The 21,005-nt window shown below is 43.0% G+C and overlaps 1 protein-coding gene across 4 annotated transcripts in view; it reads right to left on the reverse strand.

Moving 5' to 3' along the window:
* The window catches only part of LOC122539387 (la-related protein 1B-like), a 114,393-nt gene extending 109,420 nt beyond the window's left edge, over positions 1-4,973 (reverse strand). Inside the window, exons 1-2 of one of the 4 annotated variants that reach the window (XR_015753331.1) lie at positions 4,394-4,973; positions 2,925-3,405 (exon numbers count right to left, since the gene is read on the reverse strand). Coding sequence is in view for 2 of the 4 variants with exons in the window: in XM_043674174.2 (XP_043530109.2) it covers positions 2,925-3,318 (394 nt within the window). In the remaining 2 variants the exon portion in view is untranslated. Of the gene's footprint in view, positions 1-2,924; positions 3,406-4,393 lie in introns of those variants that run through there. The other 3 variants (XM_043674174.2, XM_043674172.2, XM_043674175.2) reach the window with 3 other exon arrangements.
* Between the last annotated feature and the right edge of the window lie 16,032 nt (positions 4,974-21,005).

The raw sequence follows: 21,005 nt of genomic DNA on the forward strand, positions 1-21,005 counted from the left end.
TAAAGAAACAGCCAGAGCAAGGAGAGCATAAAGGACTAAGACAAAGATCCACATGGTAGAGTAAATCAATCAGTAACACTTTGCCCAATAAAAAGCTTTATTTGCAATGCCTTCTAAAATATGGACTGGAGAGTTTGATCTATTATAAATTTCCCAGATTGGGGTTGTTTTCATTCTCGCAGAGCAGAGGAAACAGATGAATAAAATCAGTAAATCAGTAGAAACATTCTGGTAAGAAAAGCGCCAAAGGTTAGATACCTGTGAGTTTGAAAATGCAGTCGTAAGTGAATTAGAGATAACTCTTGCCAGGGTTCAATTTCTTCCTTTAAATATTTACTTCTGGAATATTGTATCCAGTTTTGATTGCCCATTTATAGGAAGATTATTATTAAGCTGGACAGGGTTCAGAAGAGATTTGCCAGAATGTTGTCAGGTGTGGAAGGTATGTGGTATAATGAAAGGTTGGATAGGCTGGGAGTTTCCCCACCAGAGTATAGGAGGTTCAGAAGCAATCTAATAGGTTTATAAAATAATAATTGTAGTTGTCGTTTCCCTAGGATGGAGATTTCAAGACTTGGGGCACATTTTTAAGGTGAGAGGAAAGAGTTTTAAAAAAACATGAGGGACAAATTCTTTACACAGAGGGTGGTTTGCATATGAAATGAACTTCCGGAGGAAGTGGCGGATGAGGGCTGTTTGGAAAAGGACATGAATAGGAAAGGTCTGAAGCAATATGGGCCAGGAGCAGACAGGTGTGACTAGTTTAGTTTGGGTTTACGTTCAACATGGACACTGGTTGGACTGAAGGGACGGCTTCTGTGCTGGATGACTATGATCTGAATTGGGAAATCTGTTCACAGCCATAGACACCCTGGTTGACATTATTTCCAATGTTGGAAGTGAAAATAATATAGAACCTCCCTGTTGTGACTCTAATGTTTTGAATTACTACAGCATTGGGCAGCTGAACAAATTTTTAAACAAAAGACACCCTGTGCAATTATATTTAAAAAATGACTACTTAATACAAGATAAATACTAGACATTTGAACTTTCCCACTGACCTATTAGAGTCAATCTAATATTGTCCATAAATAATTAGTATCAAAGTTGTAAAGTTGCATTTTCAAAGCTAATAGGTCAGATATGTAGTTAACACTAATAAGTTTCAAACCAGAAAATGGTTAATTCACATCAAAATAGAAACAAAAGGGGCAATACTGCCACTTGCCATCCCTAGTGATTAGCTACAACCCTAAAGTAGGACACATATCTTTGCAGCCCACAGACTTCAAGGTCAAGGATTCAGAATCAGATGAACTTGCCTAAATCAACATTTACAAAGAAATTCAACTTTAAAGGATTAGTCTTGGTGTACTTCCTCCTTCTACCAAATATTACTTGAAGATTCTGAGATAAACAACCATACCATGTCAACAAAGGGTTAATACCACTGGAAAGCACAAGGAACAGAACAGTAAGTTTGGAAAAAGGAATACATTTAGCTGGCTAGAATGCCTCCAATCGTAAAAACAATTTGCTTTGTAAATAAAATGCAAACATATGGTAATGCACTGCTGGTACATTGCAAGGATTTTTTTTTAAAAAGTGCGAATATCACCCAGCACTCTTCAGCACCAAAAAATTTAAACAAAAAATTCAATTCCTCTACATGTCATTAAGCATGTCAATTAACTTCAATAATTTACTTAATAACGTTACAATAATTTGCTGAACAAACGTGTTGAATGTTACTTTAAAAGAGTAGTAGTAGTCATCAACAGTTGGGGCAGCGGCAAGTCCATTTTAAAAGTTTGGCACGTGCTTAGAATCATGTAAAATTCAGTCTCTGACTCTATATAGCTGGTTTATTATTCCATTCCAACGGAATATCCACCTTTCTAATATTATAAAAAGCCAACTTGCTCCCATGAAATATTGCCGGCTCGTAGTCCCACAACACGTGCTAGACTGAAATTTGATCGGAATCGGGGGATGGGCATCATTCAAATTGCGCTGTAGTCCTGAATGTGCTTTCATCAGCAGATTCGGCAACTTGAGTTTCACAGGATTGATAGGGAATAGCTGCAAGTGTTTTTGGATGGGGATCGGAGAGAAATCTAACAAATCCATATTTCTGTTCATTTATTAAAAAAAATGAATATTCTGTTGTAAACAGACATTATTCACACAAAAAAGATTTTATCCTAGTAGGATTATGGGTACAGCCGTTTTGACCTTTGTCGTCAACTTGGTGATACCATTAACAGTAGAAAGATCAAAACTGTTGACTTTCTAAACTTAAACTTAAGATAACAAAACATAGCCCCTAATAACGATCATGCATATAGTTACGTCAAACTCAAATTTGATTAAGTCAAGCATAAATATGCAATTTACCCAATGACGTCCTTCCTCCAACTATACAAAACTTCGACATTACAAGAGGTTATTTTAATTTTAAAAAATTTGCATATATTTTATTTCAGAGTGCGAGTGTAAACAGACCACACCTCTTTCAAATTTGCTTAATCGGATGCCCTTTTAAGTAAATAAAATGGATGAACGACGCTTACGAAGATGGCAACAGCACGAAAACATGGTCTGTATACAGATTTTTAAAAAGCACTCTTTTTAGAGGCATACCTGCTAAACTGAATGAAGTGATGGGTCACTTGTTGCACCAGACCTAAAGATACCGACAAGCCATACAATTTTAAGATAGCACAGCAGATCAAGCGATTGTTAAATCCACAATTTTAAAATGGATCCATACATTTTCCCCAATAAAAAATAATCAACTTTGCGATAAGTAGCAAATTGCAAGTGATCACAGAATTAAAATTCACCACTTGACTATCACGTTCAGATTTCCTTCAAGAGAATTCAATCAGATTTGAAAAGTAAAGATCCCGAGCACAAACCTGTCTCCTGGCTGTTGACATTCACGCTGTTAGTCGTGACCACATTTTTCCTCTTGGTCCATGGATTGATTTTAGGAGGAGGCGCCTCAGTGAATTTTTTCTCCGCCGACTCCCTCTGGCTTTGATCATTTTCCTTATTCTCGGGGTCGGTCGCCAGCTCCAGAGGACCGCTCTGCTGTTCGGACTGGTCCCGGTCTCCGGATTGTGGCTCTAACCTCGCCAATAGATCGTTGCCCGCTTCCTCGTCTCCTCCTGAAGCCGAGGACAACGTGGAGCAGGCACGGGTCATCATCTCCTCTTCAGAGCCGCCGCCACCACTGCTACCTGATGGCTGAGCAGAAGTGCCGTGATCTGTGATCTGAAGCATGGGCGATTCAACCTCGGTTGTCATCATGCACTGCACGGCTAAGCCGGTGTCCAAAAATCACTGCTCTTCCTTTGGCCTTTCTCTAATAATTTGCTTTAAAATAGTCACGATTTACTGTTGAATTAAAATATAGGATGGGCAATTAAAAAGATGCTCCCTCACTTCTTTAAAAGTCTGTTATTAATAATAAGAGCATAGAGACAATGAGTGACTCAGCCCAACACCCGAACAAGTTAAGGAGATTTAAAAATGGAAGGGGTGCAAACGAAAGAAATAGCAGAAAAATTGAATAAAACGCAGCCACTCCAGCGTGTAAAGCTAATAGCTCTTCTAAATGTTACTTGAAGGCAGGTGGGAGGGAGATTGCAGAGTATATATTCTAAGGAAATATACACGTTATTTAGATCTAGACATTATTCTAGACACGTTATTTAGGCTAGACCATGTGTTCTGGTGCTCACCTCCCCTTATGCAGCTTGGGGGGGGGGGTTCAGAGAGGAGAAGGAAATGAAGTGTCTGATCAGCTGGTTAAAGCTTTCACCAGCTCTGGGCCACCACGTGCGAGCAAGTGCTGCTCCTCACACCAACGTAGGCCGGGTCTCAGGAACATGACGCCGGGCTCGGGGCCCCCCCGCCCAAATCCTCTCCCTGAGGTCTGGGGAGCACTTCACCGGCCCGGCCAACGCCCCCACCATCTGCCCGGGGGGGCTGAAGAACACTCCACCGCCGCCGCCCCCCCCCCAACCCACATAATTTCCCCCAGAGGCCTGAGGATTACTCCGCCAGCCTCAGCCACCCTCCGGGGCCTGGACAAGAGTCCACCGGCCCAGGGCCTCCCACCATCTTCCCCGGGGCCTGGGACTGTCTCGCTTTAACACCATTGTTACGACACCCAGCTGTTACTGTGGAAACAGGCCCCTATTTATTGTTTATTTCCCCAAATCCTGTGGAAATTTATTTTTCAAAACCATCCCCGAAAAATAGGTGGGAGAAATTTGAACCTGGGGATTCCATAACGGTCATTTTGGGGAACGCGGCCGCCACGGGTCAATTCAATGCCAAACATCAAAATGAAGAGTCATGTCCACCTCCTCCCCCTTACCTTCGGTCAGGACCTAAAAATATACTCTGTCTCTCTCACACGCAAACCGTGTGTGTTATTTTTTAAAAAAAACTCCAGGGGGAAAACGTGTTTTCTCTTTTAGGTTGCGAGTCCCAGCGGAATTTCTTAATCGGGGGCACGGAGAGAAGGGAATAAGAAAATGAAGTCCTGCGGGGAATTCCGGCTTGCGAAAAGCAGCAACGAGCGAAGTGAAAGCAGGAACCGGGGAAGAGGACGAGCCAGCGCCAACACCAGTTACAATATGGTGGACTTCGAGAAAAATGGACGAGCGGCTCCCCTTCGGAACTCGAGCGTTGCAACAAACGTGGTTCCACGCCGCCGCCGCCTCCTCTTCTTCTTCTTCTTCTTCTGCTCCACAACCTTCAACCTCCTCTCCGCTCTTCCCTTCCCCTTCCGAGACCGCCCAAGGCGGAGCACTCCTCTCCTCGTTCTTTCTCGCTTTCGCTTCCAGGAAGGCTCCGATTCTTCTCCGTTTAGCTAGACCGCTGCCATTTGCTCAAGTTGACACATGCTTCACTCCCACCATGTTAACCGATCGCTTGGTGCTGCGCCTGCGCACTGCCCGCTTCGTGTTTTTTTTTCCTCTTCCCTCCGCCGTCCCGGAGAAGGGGGCGGGGCTGGCGTGAATGGGCTAGCGCATGCGCCTTTCCACTTGCTCCTCTCACCTTCCCCCGCGAATACAATAGGCGGTGGCCGGCGCATCTCCTTCCTTTCAAATCACAAGCGCAGTCTATTGAACAAGCAGCGAGTGTATTTTTTTTGGCATAACAAAATCAACGCAAAAGTGATGATGGCCCGTCTCACTGGTCGCGTCTTTTTTAAAAAAAATGCTAGCTCAAGTATTTTTTTGCGTGTCTGGCTGTGCTCGCTACTTCTTGCAAAGCCGGGCCCACTAATGAAAGGAAATTAAAACCTGGAATCCAGTTTGTTCCAACAGCTACACCATGGGTTTTCTTATGTGCTTGGTAATTAGTCTTTGTTGGACACTTTGTTGGACTCCTTTGGCTGTAAATTCTGTGAGCATGATCCACAGCTACCTAATGAAGGAGCGACGTTTCGAAAGCTACTGCTTCCAAATAGACCTGTTGGACAATAACCTGGTGTGTGATTTTTAACTTTGTTGAACAAAATCCTAAACGTGGAGACCTACTGGTGAAGTGGCAGTTTCCCTAAGCCAGGACGCTCGAGTTCAAATCGCACTCCCTCCAATAAGAATATAACAACTATGATCAAGTTGATTAAATTACCTAGGATTTTAAACCTCTGGACTATTAGTCACGGGTTCAAGTCTCACGTGCTTCACGAGTGTAATTACGTCTCTGAACAGTTTGATCTAGAACATTTTAAGCATGCCAAAACACTCAAACTACGAAAAAGTATTTCAAATATAATAGATTTTATTTTAAAAAAACACAACTTTATTGAAAAAATACACATTTTATCAAAACATTGCGTTGTACGGTCATCGGTACGTCCATTAGAATCATGTAACAGAAAACATTTTCTATACTCAATATAAACTCCCTGCTATAGGAAGCATGTTGTGAAACGAAAGGGTTCAGAAAAGATTTACAAAGATGTTACCAATGTTGGAAGATTTGAGCTGTGGAGAGAGAGGCTGGGACTGTTTTCCCTGGAGTGTCTGAGGCTGGGGTGTGATGTCATACAGGTTTAAAAAATCATGGGGTCCATGGATAGGGTACATAGACAAGGTATTTTCCCTGTGATGGGGAGTCCAAAATTAGCAGACACAGGTTTAAGGTGAGAAGGAGAAGATTTAGAAGGGACCTAAGGGGCAATGCTTTCATATACAGGATGGTGCATGTATGGAATGAGCTGCCAGAGGAAGTGATGGCTGGTACAATTACAGCATTTAAAAGGCATCTGAATGGTATATGAATAGGAAGGGTCTAGAAGGATATGGGCCAAATACTGGCATTGGGGTATCTGGTTGGTATGGATAAGTTGGATCAATGAATCTGTTTCCATGCTGCATATCTCTATGACTCTGACTCTATGACTCAATGAGAAAAGTGGGAGTCTGATTGTTAGAGATAATAAACCAGTGAGTGGGAGGGATATTAAACCAGAGATTCAGCAGGAAATAAGCACAGTGCATGACATGGTCTTTCTGTCTGCAAAGAATAGGAGCACTGTGTGTTAATATGTACCTTTCAGTACAGGCAAGTGTGCCACACTATGAGTAAAACTGACTGAACTAAATTGTTTATCATTATATTTTCTAGCACACGCAGGAGGATTATTACGCAAATATTGTTAAGTACTTTGCTTGTTAAGAACATGTTATTTGATATCATCTGTTAATCTTTGGGATGGATAGCCTAAATATCAATACTGAAATTCATTTACCAAATTACTCATTTACATCTGAACACCATGTTGGCTAGATTCCTCAGGACAATATCTTGATAAAGAGTCAACCTGCTTGTTTTAAATTTACATAAATCGTGGCAGATAAAAGTCAGTTATCATCTAAAGGATACATTCTCCATAGCAATATCCCCATTGATCAAATCAGAAAGTCCAGTTACCAGTCAATTGGAACTCACTTCTCAAACAGTATAAAATGTTGCTTCCCTTTGACATAACTCTTAACAATCCTCTGAAATAACATGTCACTCAGTTCAACGGTAATTAGGAATGGTCAATAAATAGCATAACCAGTGACACCTTATGATGAGGTTATGGTGGATCTGATTTTATCAGTCAGGACACAGCTGGGGTACTATGTGCAGTTCTGCTTACCACACTATACAAAGAATGTAATTGCACTAGAGAGGATGCAGGATATTATCTGGGCTGTAGAAGTTTAATTATGAAGAAAGATCAGATAGGCTGTGGTTGTTTTCCTTCGGAACAAAGAAGACTGAGCGGGTATCTGATTGGGGTTACAAAGTTCTGAGGAGGATCTGGTCAATAGGGAGAAATAGTTCCCCTTAATAGAATGGTCAGTAACCAATGAGCACAGTGTTAAGGTAAGAAGCAAGATGTTTAGAGGGGATTTCAAGGGGAAAAAAATCACTGATTCACTTGTGGGTAACTGCAACTGAAAAAGTGATGGGGGACACCTCAAAGCATTTCAGAACTATTAAGATGAGCACTTGAATCTTTCTAACGGGATTAGAACACATGGATATTTGATGACTGGCAGACATGACAGGATGACAGACCTCTTTACTTGCTGTAATAACTCTATGACTATGACAATGGCTCTCTATAACCTACATTCCATCAGCAAATAAAAACCTCTCTCCTATTCAGTGCTTGGACAACCCACGCTATTAATACTTGCTTAATTCACAACCACCACTTTACCATTGGTCAGTTGGAAGGTCTATGAAAAATCTTTTGATTTCATAGGCTATCACAACATTGAGAGATGCTTACTTTGATTTAAAAACTGTACATCTCACAATAGATTCTGAAACATTGATATATCTGAAATTCACAGGACACACCTAGATGTGGAATGTCCCATGAATGTGCAGAGGGCAAACAGAATATGTGACTTAAAAGAATGCAGCTTTGAACTGCATGACGTATGCTGAAATGTATTCAATTTTTTCCCAAATACATCTTAGCCTGGAAAAAAGGTCCTGAATCCAAGTTGTAAACCTTTTTTTAAAACTGAAGAACCAGAGGGCACAGTTTTAGAGTTTTACCAAAGAATCAAATGTGAGATAAGAAAACATTTTCACACAGCCAGTGGTCTGGGTTTGGAATGCTTTGCCTGGAAATCCATTCAAATCAGGCTCAATTGAAACATTCAAAAGGGCACCAGATGATTGTTTAAGTAGAAACATCAAGCAGGATTATGGGGAAAAAGGGAGTTCAGCATTAAGTCAAAATGCTGAGAGAGCAAATGCTGACTCATCAAGTAAAAGGCTTCTGTAACCATTGCCTCAATTTTATGATATGCTTTTGACTAGTCTTGGAGTCACCAGTCCTAACATCTAATTCCTCCATTCACTGTCAATTAGACTCATCGAGTCATAGACATGTACAGCACGGAAACAGACCCTTCGTCCATCTCATCATGCCAATCAGATATCCCAAATCAATCTATTCCCACCTGCGAGCACCTGACCCATATACCTCCAAACCCTTCCTATTCATATACCCATCCAGATGCCTTTTAAATGTTGAAATCGTACTAGCCTCCACCACTTCCTCTGGCAGCTCATTCCGTACACATACCACCATCTGCATGAAAACATTGCCCCTCAGGTCTCTTTTACGGAGGAATCTCGATTATCCGAATACCAATTATCCGAAAATTGGATTATCCAAAGGAGATCTTGAGGTCCTGATGGAAACATTACATCAAAGACGTGTTTCCAACAGTGATCATGTCTTTTGTTTAAACAGGCACCGTGTCCAAATGACTGACTGCCCACCCTCTCTATCTCCCCATACTTTCCCCGGAGTTCTACAAAGGGTTGTACCCTAAACCCCCCCCATTCCGCAGATAATCTCTCCAACATTGTCCTACACAGTGCAAAGGCAGAACCTGTCAAAAAATTGCAGTAAAAAGTGGCTGTGGCTGCGGCTGTGTGTGTGTGTGCGCCCGCTATTTGGAGACTTACCCCACAAAGACAACTGAAACAGTCTTGTTGTTGGTGTCCAGTCCAGCTGCCCTGGTGAGGGGGCGGGGGGGGGGCAGTGTTGGACAGGATTTGTGGTGGGGGGAGGTGTTGCATGGGGTTGGGGATGGGGGGGGCGGTGTTGCACGGGGTTGGGGATGGGGGTCGGTGTTGGGGGCAGAGGGGCGGTGTTGCATGGGGTTGGGGACGGGAGGAGTGGTGTGTGGGGCGAATGGGCGTTTTTGGGAGCGAAGGAGCAGGGTTGGGGATGGGGAGGCATTTTTGGGGGCGGAGAGATGGTGTTCCTTGGGCTGGGGGTGGCGGGAGCGGAGAGGCGGTGTTGCACAGCATTGGGGCGGGGCCTCGCACGCAGTGCGCTGCTGCAGTCTCCTGAACGGGGAGCAGACTTTAAAAGTTCTGAGCCCCAGTGGAAAGATATTTAATCAATTAACTGAATAATCGATTGTCCGAACCAAATAGTGCCCACCCATCATGCTCGGATAATCGAGATTCCCCTGTATATCTTTTCCCCCTCACCCTAAACCTATGCCGTCTAGTTCTGGAGACTGCACGCCAAGGAAAAGACTTTGTCTTTTTATCCTATCCATGCCCCTCATGATTTTATAAACCTCTATAGGGTCACCCCTCAGCCTCCGACGCTCCAGGGAAAACAACCCTAGCCTGCTCAACCTCTCCCTACTGCTCAAATCCTCCAACCCTGGCAGCGTCCTTGTAAATTCTTTTTGAACCCTTTCATGTTTCACAATATCCTTCCGATAGGAAGGAGATCAGATTTGCACACAATATTCCAAAAGTGGCCTAACCAATGTCTTGTACAGCCGCAACATGACCTCCCAAATCCTGAACTCAATACTCTGACCAATAAAGGAAAGCATACCAAACACCTTCTTCACTATCCTACCTACCTGCGACTCCACTTTCAAGGAGCTATGAACCTGTACTCCAAGACCTCTTTGTTCAGCAATACTCCTCAGTACATTACCATTAAGTGTATAAGTCCTGCTAAGATTTGCTTTCCCAAAATGCAGCACCTCACATTTATCTAAATTAAACTCCATCTGCCACTTCTCAGACCATTAGCCCATCTGATCAATATCCCGCTGTAATCTGAGGTAACCTTCTTCGCTATCCACTACGCCTCCAATTTTGGTGTCATCTCCAAACTTACTAACTGCACCTCTTATGCTCACATCCAAATCATTGATGTAAATGACAAAAAGTCAAAGGAAATTGTTTTATCCGAATACAGTAGTAGGTATACATCCATTTCAATGTGCCAGGCACAGGGTGTATGTCAGCTCTGAACTGAGCTGTTGTTCTCCAGGCTAAATGTGATTGGTAGTCTTTTTACAGCACTCACAGATGTATCGCATTTACCTGAGGTAGACAAATTCATTTTTCAGGATTCTTGTGGTGTAGTGGTAGTATCTCTACTATTGAAACAGGAGGTTTAGGTTAAAGTTTCACCTGAGTTGTATAACATCTCTGAAAAGGTTGGTTTGAAAATATCATTTTCTTTACCCTCTGCTTTTTCCATGCACTACTTAACTGCTTTTCTTCCTGGCACCCTGGTTAGCAGCAAAACTTCCAATGCTTCATGCTGATTCCTTGAGATCTCACTTGCAGGCATCATTGTATTGTAGACATTTGTGAACTGTTGTTCTCATGCCAACAGTATACTCACCATAGACCATGTGTTTGGAAATGTGGCTGTCACCCTGAAGTATCTATGAACAAGCCAAGAGTTGCTGTTGACTCCGGAGGAAAAACATGCTTCACATTAATGTACTTTACATTTGGTACTCTGTATTTGGTGATGCTTAATTCTCATATTAGGTTGCAGTGATAGAATCTATGTAAGTGTCCATGCTTTGCTACTGTAAGAACACAAGCCACATATATGCAGACCTTCGTATTTTTGGTGAGTTTGTCCCACATTCTCATTTTCAATTTTGACATGAAAATTGCAGCTTTGGCAATCCTACTTCTGATTTTGAAATCAAGGGACAGATTTCTGATAATTGGTGATCAAAGAGATGTGAAGCTGTGGATGGCTTCCAGAATAAGATTATGATATTGATAGAAGATGAAATCTCGCAGTCATGGCCTACAAATTTGATGCTTATTGTCAGTCCAAATTCCTTGTAAGGCAAAAAGAACTATTATGTAGGCTACTGCAAGTGAACTTCAGTATGGACTGTCAGTGCACTATCATCAGGAACAGCACTACATATCTGACAAGCACCACAGACTTTTCATCACACTTAGAATGCTGTGTAAATGTAAATTAATACTGTTGCACATGACTTTCATCCAACTATTTTTGTGCAAACTGATCGTCAAAGTACAATCAGATTTTCAGTTTTAAAAAAATTCTGTGAACATCGGCTGTGTGTGCTGGACAGCATGTATTACCCATTCCAGTTGTCTTCAAGAGTGTGGTGGTGAGCTTCCTTTTTGAACTGGTAAATTAATTTAGTGTAGGTAAACACACAATACTGTTCGGGAGGTCAAGGATTTTGACAGTGAAGGAACAGTGATATAGTTTCAAGTCTAAACTTTCAGGTTGCAGTGCTCCTATGTATCTGCTCACTTGTCCTTCTAGATGGTAGTAGTTGAGAGTTTGGAATCTACCATCCAAGAAGTTTGGTAAATCTGCAGTGCATCTTGTAGATGATAAATACTACTGCTACTGTGTGTTGGTGGTGGAGGAAGTGAATGTTTTTAGAGGTGGGAGCAATTAAGTGGGCTGTTTTGTTCTGATTGGTGTCAAGGTTCTTCAGTGTTGTTAGAGATGCACTTTCTCAGGCAAGTGGGGATTAATCTAGGGTACTCCTGTGTTTGGTAGATGGTGGACAGGCTTTAGGGAGTACAAGATTCTTAGCCTCTAGCTTGCCCTTGTAAGTACATTATTTATACGGCTAGTCAGTTCAGAACGTCAATAGTATGGGAATGTCAAGGGACAATAGTTAGATTATCTGTTATTGGGGTGGTCATTGGTGTGGTGTGAACATTACTTGCAACTTGTCAGCCTAAGTCTGGCTGTTTCCAGATCTTGCTGCATATGTATCTGAGGGGTCATGATGGTATTGAACATTGATGATTGCACAATGAACATCCCCATCTCTGACCTTAAAGTGGAGGGGAGGTCATTGATAAAGTAGCCGAGGATGGTTGGGCCTAAGACACTAACCTGACGAACACTTGCAAGGATCTCCTAAAATTGAGGTGACTGATGTCCAACAACGACAGCCATCTTCCTTTGTGCGAGGTATAACTTCAACTGGCAGAGAGATTTCCCCTGATTCCCATTGCCTCCGGTAATGCTAGAGTTCCTGGATGTTACATCCCTCAAATGCTACCTTGATGTCAGGTGCAGTCACTTTCACCTCACTGCTGGACGTTAGCTCTTTTGAACATCTTTGGTCCAAGATTGTAATGAGATCAGGCATTAAGTGGCCTGGCAGAGCTCAAACCGAGTGTCAGTGCGCAAGTTCTTGTTAGGCAAGTTTACTGCGCATTAGTGGTGGGATTATTGAATGTGATAGTCCTTTTGATGACACATCCCATCACTTTCCTAATGTTCAAGAGTAGGCTGATGGGGCGTTAATTGATTGGTCAGGCAGCATCCGAGGAGCAGGAAAATCGACGTTTTGGGCAAAGGCCCTTTAGCCAATACATCGATTTTCCTGCTCCACAGATGCTGCCTGACCTGCTGTACTTTTCCAGCACCACTCTAATCTTGACTCTAATCTCCAGCATCTGCACTGCACACTTCTGCCTCAATAATTGGTTGGGTTGTATCTTTACCACTTTTTGTATCTGGGCAATTTTTCACTGGTGCTGGGTTGCTGCCAGTGTTGAATTGAAACAACTTGGCCATAAACATGGCAAATTCCGGAACACAAATCATCAGTACTACTATCGGAATATAGCATTTGTAGTGTCAAGTGTCTTCAGCTCTTTCTTGAACTCAATTGAATTGGTTGAAGACTGGCATTTGAGATGCTAGGAATCTCTACAGGAGGTTGAGATGAATCATCAGTTTGATAGTTCTGGCTGCAGATTGTTGCAAATTGCTTGTCTTATTTTTGCCTAATGTACTGGGCTCTCCCATCATTAAGGATAGGGATATTGGTGAAATCTTCTTCGTCAGTGGGTTGTTTAATTGTCTATCACGATTTATGACTGCATGTGGCAGGAGCAAAGCTTAGATCTAATTTGTTGCTTGTGGGCTTGATTAGCTCTATCACTTGGTGCTGATGCTGTTTGGCTTGTAAATAGTCTTATATTATAGCGTCAGCACATTGACACCTCATTTTCAGATATGTTTGGTGCTGCTTCTGGCATACCCTTAGATATTCTTCACTGAACCAGGGTTGATGATCATGATTAAGTGGGTGGATACGCTAAGCCATGAGGTTGCAGATTATGTTGGAATACGATCTGCTGCTGCTGTTAGCCCACAACATCTCATGGATGCCTCATCTAGAGTTGCTATACCTGTTCAATATTTATTCCATTTACAACAGTGGTAGCACCACACAACATGATTGAGGATATCCTCAATGAGACCTTGACTTCACAAGGTCTGTGTGGTCAGCACTCCTCTGATACTATCACATACTGATATATCTGCAAGAGGTAGACTAGTGAGGACAAGATCAGCTATGTTTTCCCACATATTTGGTAGTACCACTGCTGACTGAAATAATTCTTAGAGATGGACATTTAAGTTCCCTCCCCAGAGCACATCTGTGCCCTTGCCACCCTCAAATGTTTCCTCCTATTGGTGTTCAACACGGAAAAGCACTGATTCATTAGGTGTGGTTGAGGGGTAAGGTAGTGGTTATTGGCAGGAGTTTGCTTTGCCATTTTTGACCCGATGCCCTGACACTTCATGAGTTCCATGATAAGTGTTGAGGACTCCCAGGGAAACTCCTGATTACTTACCACTTGTGCCACCACTTCTGTTGATCTGCTCTGGTAGTAGAATGGTAGTTGTGTCATGGTAATCATAGTCATATTCATGGAATTCAGACAATGGCAAGCTTTTGCTTGACTAGTCTATGTCAGAGCTCTCCAAATTTTGGACTAGCTCCCAGATTTTCTTGGAAGACCTTCCAGGGTCCATCCAATTGTATTCCTTTGAGACCTTGTTGTGGTTTTTAAACAATTGAGCAGTTTGATAGACAATTTAAGAGTCAACCATACTGACGTATGACCATATGTATGACCATACCAAGTCACATGTATGCCAGACCTGGTAAGAATGACAGGATTCTCTCTCTGAAGGGCTTTCGCAAAACAGATGGATGTTTACAACAATTATTTCATGGTCATTATTACAGTTTAAATTGCAGATTTTTAGAAACTGAATTCAAGTTCCAGCATCTGGTGGGATTCATTTCTGGATTCATTACCTGGGTCTATGGATTACCAGTCCAATAACAATACCTTAAATCTAACCTCACTGCAGTGGGATGGATGCTTTTCTGGAATTTTTGGATCAAAATCCTGGAACTCCCTCTGTACAGTACTATGGGTGTCTCCATACAGCAAGGACTGCAGCAGTTCAGGAAGGTAGTTGTCCACAACCTTCTGTAGGGCAGCTGGGAATCAGTAATAAATCCTTGCTTTGCCAGCAATACGTAAATCCTACGACAACTAAAAAATAATCTCAAAGATAGACTTTAATGAAAATAATGTTACTATATAAAAATCAAAGCACATGAATGTTAATAATAAGATTGGTTGGAATCATACCTGGCACATAAGATGATTGTGGTTGTTGGAGATCAGTCATCTCAGCTCCAAGACATCTCTGCTGGAGTTCCTCAGGGAGTCCCTGCCATCTAAGATCCTAATACCTTCAGCTGCTTCATCAATGACCTTCCCTCTATCATAAGATCCGAAGTAAGGAGGTTTACTAATGAGTGTGCCACGTTCCGCACAATTTGCAACTCCTGAGATACTGAAACAGCCTATGTCAAAATGCCACAAGACCCAGACAATATTCAGACTTTGGTTGAAAAGTTGCACGTAACATTTACACCACACAAATGTCATGCAATGACCATCTCCAATAAGAGACCAGCATTCTTGACATTCAATTATGTAATATTCATCACTGAATCCCCCACTATTAACATCCTAGAGGTTACCACTGACCAAAAACTCAACTGGAGTCGCCATATAACTAGTATCTACAACAGCAGGTCAGAGGCTAGAAATACTGCAAGAGTAATTCACCTCCTGACTCTCCTAAGCTTGTCCACAATCTACAAGGCAAGAGTCACAAGTGTTATGGAATACTGTCCACGTGCCTGGATCAGTGCAGCTCCAATGACACGCAAGAAGCTTGACACCACCCAGGACAAAGCAGCCCAGTTGATTTGCACCAAATCCACAAACATTTTTGGATCAAAATCCACAATCATTCCACTACTCAGTATCAGCAGTATACTGCCGCAGACAGTGTACTGTCTCCAAGATGCACTGCAAAAATTCACCAAAGGTCCTTAGCATGTTCCAAACCATGACCACTTCCATTCAGAAGGATAAGGATAATAGATATATGTGAACACCAAAGCCTGCAAGTTCCCCTCCAAGCCATTCACCATTTTGACTTGGAAATGTATTGCTATTCCTTCTTAGTCACTTGGTCAAAATCCTAGAACTTCCGCCTAAATGACATTGTGGGTCTACCTACAGCAAATGGACTGTAAAAGGTTCAAAGAAGGCAGCTCACCACCAACTTCTCAAGGACTAATAGCGACAGACAATAAATGCTAGCTTAATGATGTCCACGTTCCATTCTCTTAAACAATTAGTGATGTTAAAAATATTAAAAGAATAATGAAAATATCTATTGATACCCGAATCAAAACTTTTCTCTGCACCCAATTGACATACAACCCAACAACACAAGTCAAATACTCAGCAGAAAGAGTAATTATTTGGTCTGAATACAGTTTCACAAGTTCGCATAAGCACAATATTTTATGTGACTTCTGTTTACTCTGGGGACGTTGTCCCTTCAATTTTTTTCAAAATGTCTCACATTTGAACATTCTCATTTCAATGCAGTCATCTCAAGCTTTAAATATGTTCATCTCGGGTAAGAACTGCTGGGTTCTGATATTCTTCACCTTTGGAGTCTTGCTATCTAGAAATTCATGTTTAGTTACATCCTTCTGTTTTAAAGTTTCTCCATCCTTCTTGAGGAGGTGGTCTTGTGGTGCAGTGGTAGCATCCTTACTACTGGCTATATATTTTGGCCAAACAGACTAATTAATACAAGAAATTAGCTTATAGCTCAAAGAAAACTCAATTTTGGAAAAAAAAACATTCAAATTGCGCTGGAAGCAGAAAGCAGAAAAATTCACAGGCAGATCCTGAGAGGAGAAATCCAACCCTACTTCTAGAGGACAACAGATTCTATTTTTAATACGTGGATATTCTAAAGAGGTACATGACAAATCTATGTACAGGACAAGTCAAAACCTGATTTAAGACTTACTGTCAAGTTCTGAGAGACAATGAGGTTTCGCAGATATCGACAATGTCCAGCCATGATAACGAATTTCACATTCCTAAAAACGTAGGTCACTCTTAGAAGATTGCCATGCCTTGGAGGTGCCAATGTTGGACTGGGGTGGACAAAGTTAAAAGTCACACAACACAAGGTTATAGTCCAACAGGTTTATTTGGAAGCACTAGCTCTCGGAGTGCTGAAAGGACAACCACCTGATGAAGGAACGGCACTCCGAAAGCTAGTGCATCCAAATAAACCTGTTGGACTATAACCTGGTGTTTCAGTATAGTGGAAAAACTAGTGGTCACACCAAACTGGCAGTATTCCTTGGGAAATGTATTGAACCAAATGAGCTATAAACACGGAAATGGTCTATATCAATGACCATCTTATCAATTTGAAACATGAGACCTTAGTGAGCATTACAGTCCTATCAGATCAATGACCATGACTACAGAAGAAGACGTTTCTACCTACAGACGCAAGACCATATGGTACAGGTGGAAAAAGTGTCAAAAGCATAGGACTGGTCACCATGGACAAGTTAGACCAAAGGGTCTGTTTCTGTGCTATACGTCTCTTTGACTATGAATGTTGTGTCACACTGCAATGCAAATGCACAGACAAAATGTATAAGATGCATGTCTTGACCTCAGTTTCATCAGAAGACTCAGAGAAGACTAACACAGAACATCAACCACCTCTAAGAGAACTAGTCCAAAAGGAAACTACTGACAAACTAGTCACAGGACAACTATAGAAGACTTATAGGGCTTCCTGCTTTCATGGTGGAACAAGACAGAATATCCAGAGACTCTACTTACGTAAGCATAATTATTTCATATTTTCAACAGGAAAGAGGTCACAGACTTTATTTGGTGGAAATATTCAGCTGTTTCCTAAAGCAGAAGAGTCAACGTCACTGACAGCGGTACTGCTAAGTGAGAACAATTTTTCAATAATTCAACAAAATCTGAAAACATCAACTTCAACAAATGACCAGAGGGTGGCTGACACTGTTTAGCCTCATCACCAAATCGAGAGAGATGAGTTGCTTACAACTTCACATGAGTCAGCTAATGGTGACAGGTACAAGACATGGTCAGGAAGAAATTGCCTGGTCAGGACAGTGCAAAAGCAAATACGTTTTTCCAATTAGGAAGATATTACTTGATCCAGAAATCTAAGACATTGCCAGGAAGAAAGTACTTGCTCACTTGATCCAACAGAGTAGATGTTACCTGATGGACAATCATGAGTTTGATATTATGGGGCAACTACCAGAGTTAGCAAAGAGTTCATGTGCAAAGGAAATTCAAAAGGTTCTTCCAAACTGAGAAATTACCAATGACATCCTCTACAAAAGCTTTTTTAGTGATAAAAGATCTGTCAGCAGAGAAGTGACTCATGGATCAGAACCAAGGTCAACAGCTCTCAAGTCAAAGACATATTATTCTATTGTGTCCAAATACAGCATGTTCTGGGAAAATAGTAAATTGGCAATGTTATGGACCAGACCCAACCTCTGAAAACATTTTTAAGCAGGTAGCCCAGACTGTAACTTTGCTATTAGTTTTAGGTAAGTGTATAGTGGATATCCCTGGAGTGAATTAGTTGGTCCAACTGCCAAGTTTTAAACAAACAGAATTTATTTACAAAATTACAGAATGAAACACAAGGAACAGAAAACAGAATAACGGGTAACTTAACCTATCCAAAAATCCGACAGACTATCCCAACTTAATGACGCTGTTCCGAAAGTACTTGCAACAGTCGTAATAAACACATCCCTTAGCGCAAAGAGTAAAAACGAAACAAACCAGGGCTTACAGGCTGAATGTTAGAGGCAGGGTACCTGGCTGGACTTGCCCCAACAGCTTTTCTTCGCGCACACACTGCTGCTAAACTGAATCAAGACCTCTAATCTAAACGAAGGCTAGCAACAAAGCCAGCTGGCCACTCCCCTTTGATTATACCAGTTTCCTTTTTTAAGGCATGGAAGCCTTCGGCGGGAGGCAATATGTGTTAGGGGGTAAACAAAAAGGGCCCCAATAAACCTTTCAAACCCAAGTTGGAGCCTGGCCAATTACTCCTTCTCTGGAAGGAAACTCAAGGGGGAAGAGAGGGTAGTCCTAAAGGTAATATAGTTATACACATAAATTGGCTAACTGGATTTAAAAAAAGCTTTACCAAGTGATGTTTACGGTAATGGTTCTGAAACCTTTCGAAGGACCACAATCTTGTCGTGGTGGAGAGGATTGTGCATACATAGAAACCTGAGAGCTAAACCATCTGCAGTGTTGCTCATGGCAAGGTCAACCATGACAGTTAGGTCAGGGGGGAGGTTCTAAACAAAGCATAATCCATGAAGATTTCAATAGCAGAGCTGGTGTAGGATGATAGCCAAACTTAAATTATAGTATCACAATGGTTGTAAAGGTGAATGAAGGCTGCAACAGAGAAGGACTGCCAGTCGCCTTGGTCTCCATGTCACTGGGCTTTGACCCCTATCTGCCAAGTTGGCTGTCTATGCATTAGCCTCCCCACATTTCAGCACATCACATACAGGCATCTTCCCAAGAAGTCTAGCCCTGTTTACATCCTGGACTAAAGTCCTATGGCAGTCAGTTAGTGGTGGAGCGAGCAAGACTCTGATATCTGGAAGCCACAATTCACAAACTGACACAATAGGTGGTGGGTATTAGATTCAGTCATCTTGCTCCTGGATAGGGCAGGTAGAGCATTTCAGCAGCTGCACCCATGACGGAGCAGCCCAGTTTAGGATCCGCTCTGCTTACCCCAGTAGAGGAGGTGGCTGGAAGAAGTGCCCTTAAAGTAGCCTTCCTCAAAACTCCTGACTGGATTTCCATGTCCAGAGATCACCCACATGGGGTTAGAAAAGAAGAATAATGAACTTTGGAGCTTGGAATGCAAAACTCTGATGTTCCCAGCTAACAGTGATCAATCAGAGAAAAGAATTGTGATCACAGTCAGAGAACTGAAGAAATGCCAGATCGATTCAGCTGCTCTTTCACATACATTCGAGACACCACCCACGCCCTCCACCACCTCCAAGACCTCAGTTTCCCCGGCCCCCAACGCCTCATCTTCACCATGGATATCCAATCCCTCTACACCTCCATCCGCCATGACCAGGGCCTCCAAGCCCTCCGTTTTTTCCTCTCCAGACGTTCCCAACAGTACCCCTCCACCGACACTCTCATTCGTTTGGCCGAACTGGTCCTCACCCTTAACAATTTCTCCTTTGAATCCTCCCACTTCCTCCAGACCAAAGGGGTAGCCATGGGCACACGTATGGGCCCCAACTATGCCGGTCTCTTTGTTGGCTACGTAGAGCAGTTGATCTTCCGTAATTACACCGGCACCACTCCCCACCTCTTCCTCCGCTACATTGATGACTGCATTGGCGCCACCTCGTGCTCCCGCGAGGAGGTTGAGCAATTCATCAACTCATTCCACCCTGACCTTAAATTTACCTGGACCATCTCTGACACCTCCTTCCCCTTCCTGGACCTCTCCATCTCCATAAGTGACGACCGACTTGACACTGACATCTTCTACAAACCCACCGACTCCCACAGCTACCTGGATTACACCTCTTCCCACCCTACCTCTTGCAAAAATGCCATCCCGTATTCCCAATTCCTCCGCCTCCGCCGTATCTGCTCCCAGGAGGAGCTTTTCCACCATAGAACACACCAGATGGCCTCCTTCTTTAGAGACCACAATTTCCCTTCCCACGTGGTTAAAGATGCCCTCCAACGCATCTCATCCACATCCCGCACCTCCGCCGTCAGACGCAACCCCTCCAACCGCAACAAGGACAGAACGCCCCTGATGCTCACCTTCCACCCTACCAACCTTTGCATAAACCAAATCATCCGCCGACATTTCCGCCACCTCCAAACAGACCCCACCACCAGGGATATATTTCCCTCCCCACCCCTCTCCGCCTTCCGCAAAGACCGTTCCCTCCGGGACTACCTGGTCAGGTCCACGCCCCCCTACGACCCACCCTCCCATCCTGGCACTTTCCCCTGCCACCGCAGGGACTGTAAAACCTGTGCCCACACCTCCTCCCTCACCTCCATCCAAGGCCCTAAAGGAGCCTTCCACATCCATCAAAGTTTTACCTGCACATCCACTAATATCATTTATTGTATCCGTTGCTCCCGATGCGGTCTCCTCTACATTGGGGAGACTGGGCGCCTCCTAGCAGAGCGCTTTAGGGAACATCTCCGAGACACCCGCACCAATCAACCAAATCGCCCCGTGGCTCAACATTTCAACTCCCCCTCCCACTCTGCCGAGGATATGGAGGTGCTGGGCCTCCTCCACCGCCGCTCCCTCACCACCAGACGCCTGGAGGAAGAATGCCTCATCTTCCGCCTCGGAACACTTCAACCCC

This window comes from Chiloscyllium plagiosum, unplaced genomic scaffold (assembly GCF_037043375.1).
Source record: "Chiloscyllium plagiosum isolate Xiang-an unplaced genomic scaffold, Cpla_swu_hap1 HiC_scaffold_36, whole genome shotgun sequence".
Classification (NCBI taxonomy): domain Eukaryota; kingdom Metazoa; phylum Chordata; class Chondrichthyes; order Orectolobiformes; family Hemiscylliidae; genus Chiloscyllium; species Chiloscyllium plagiosum.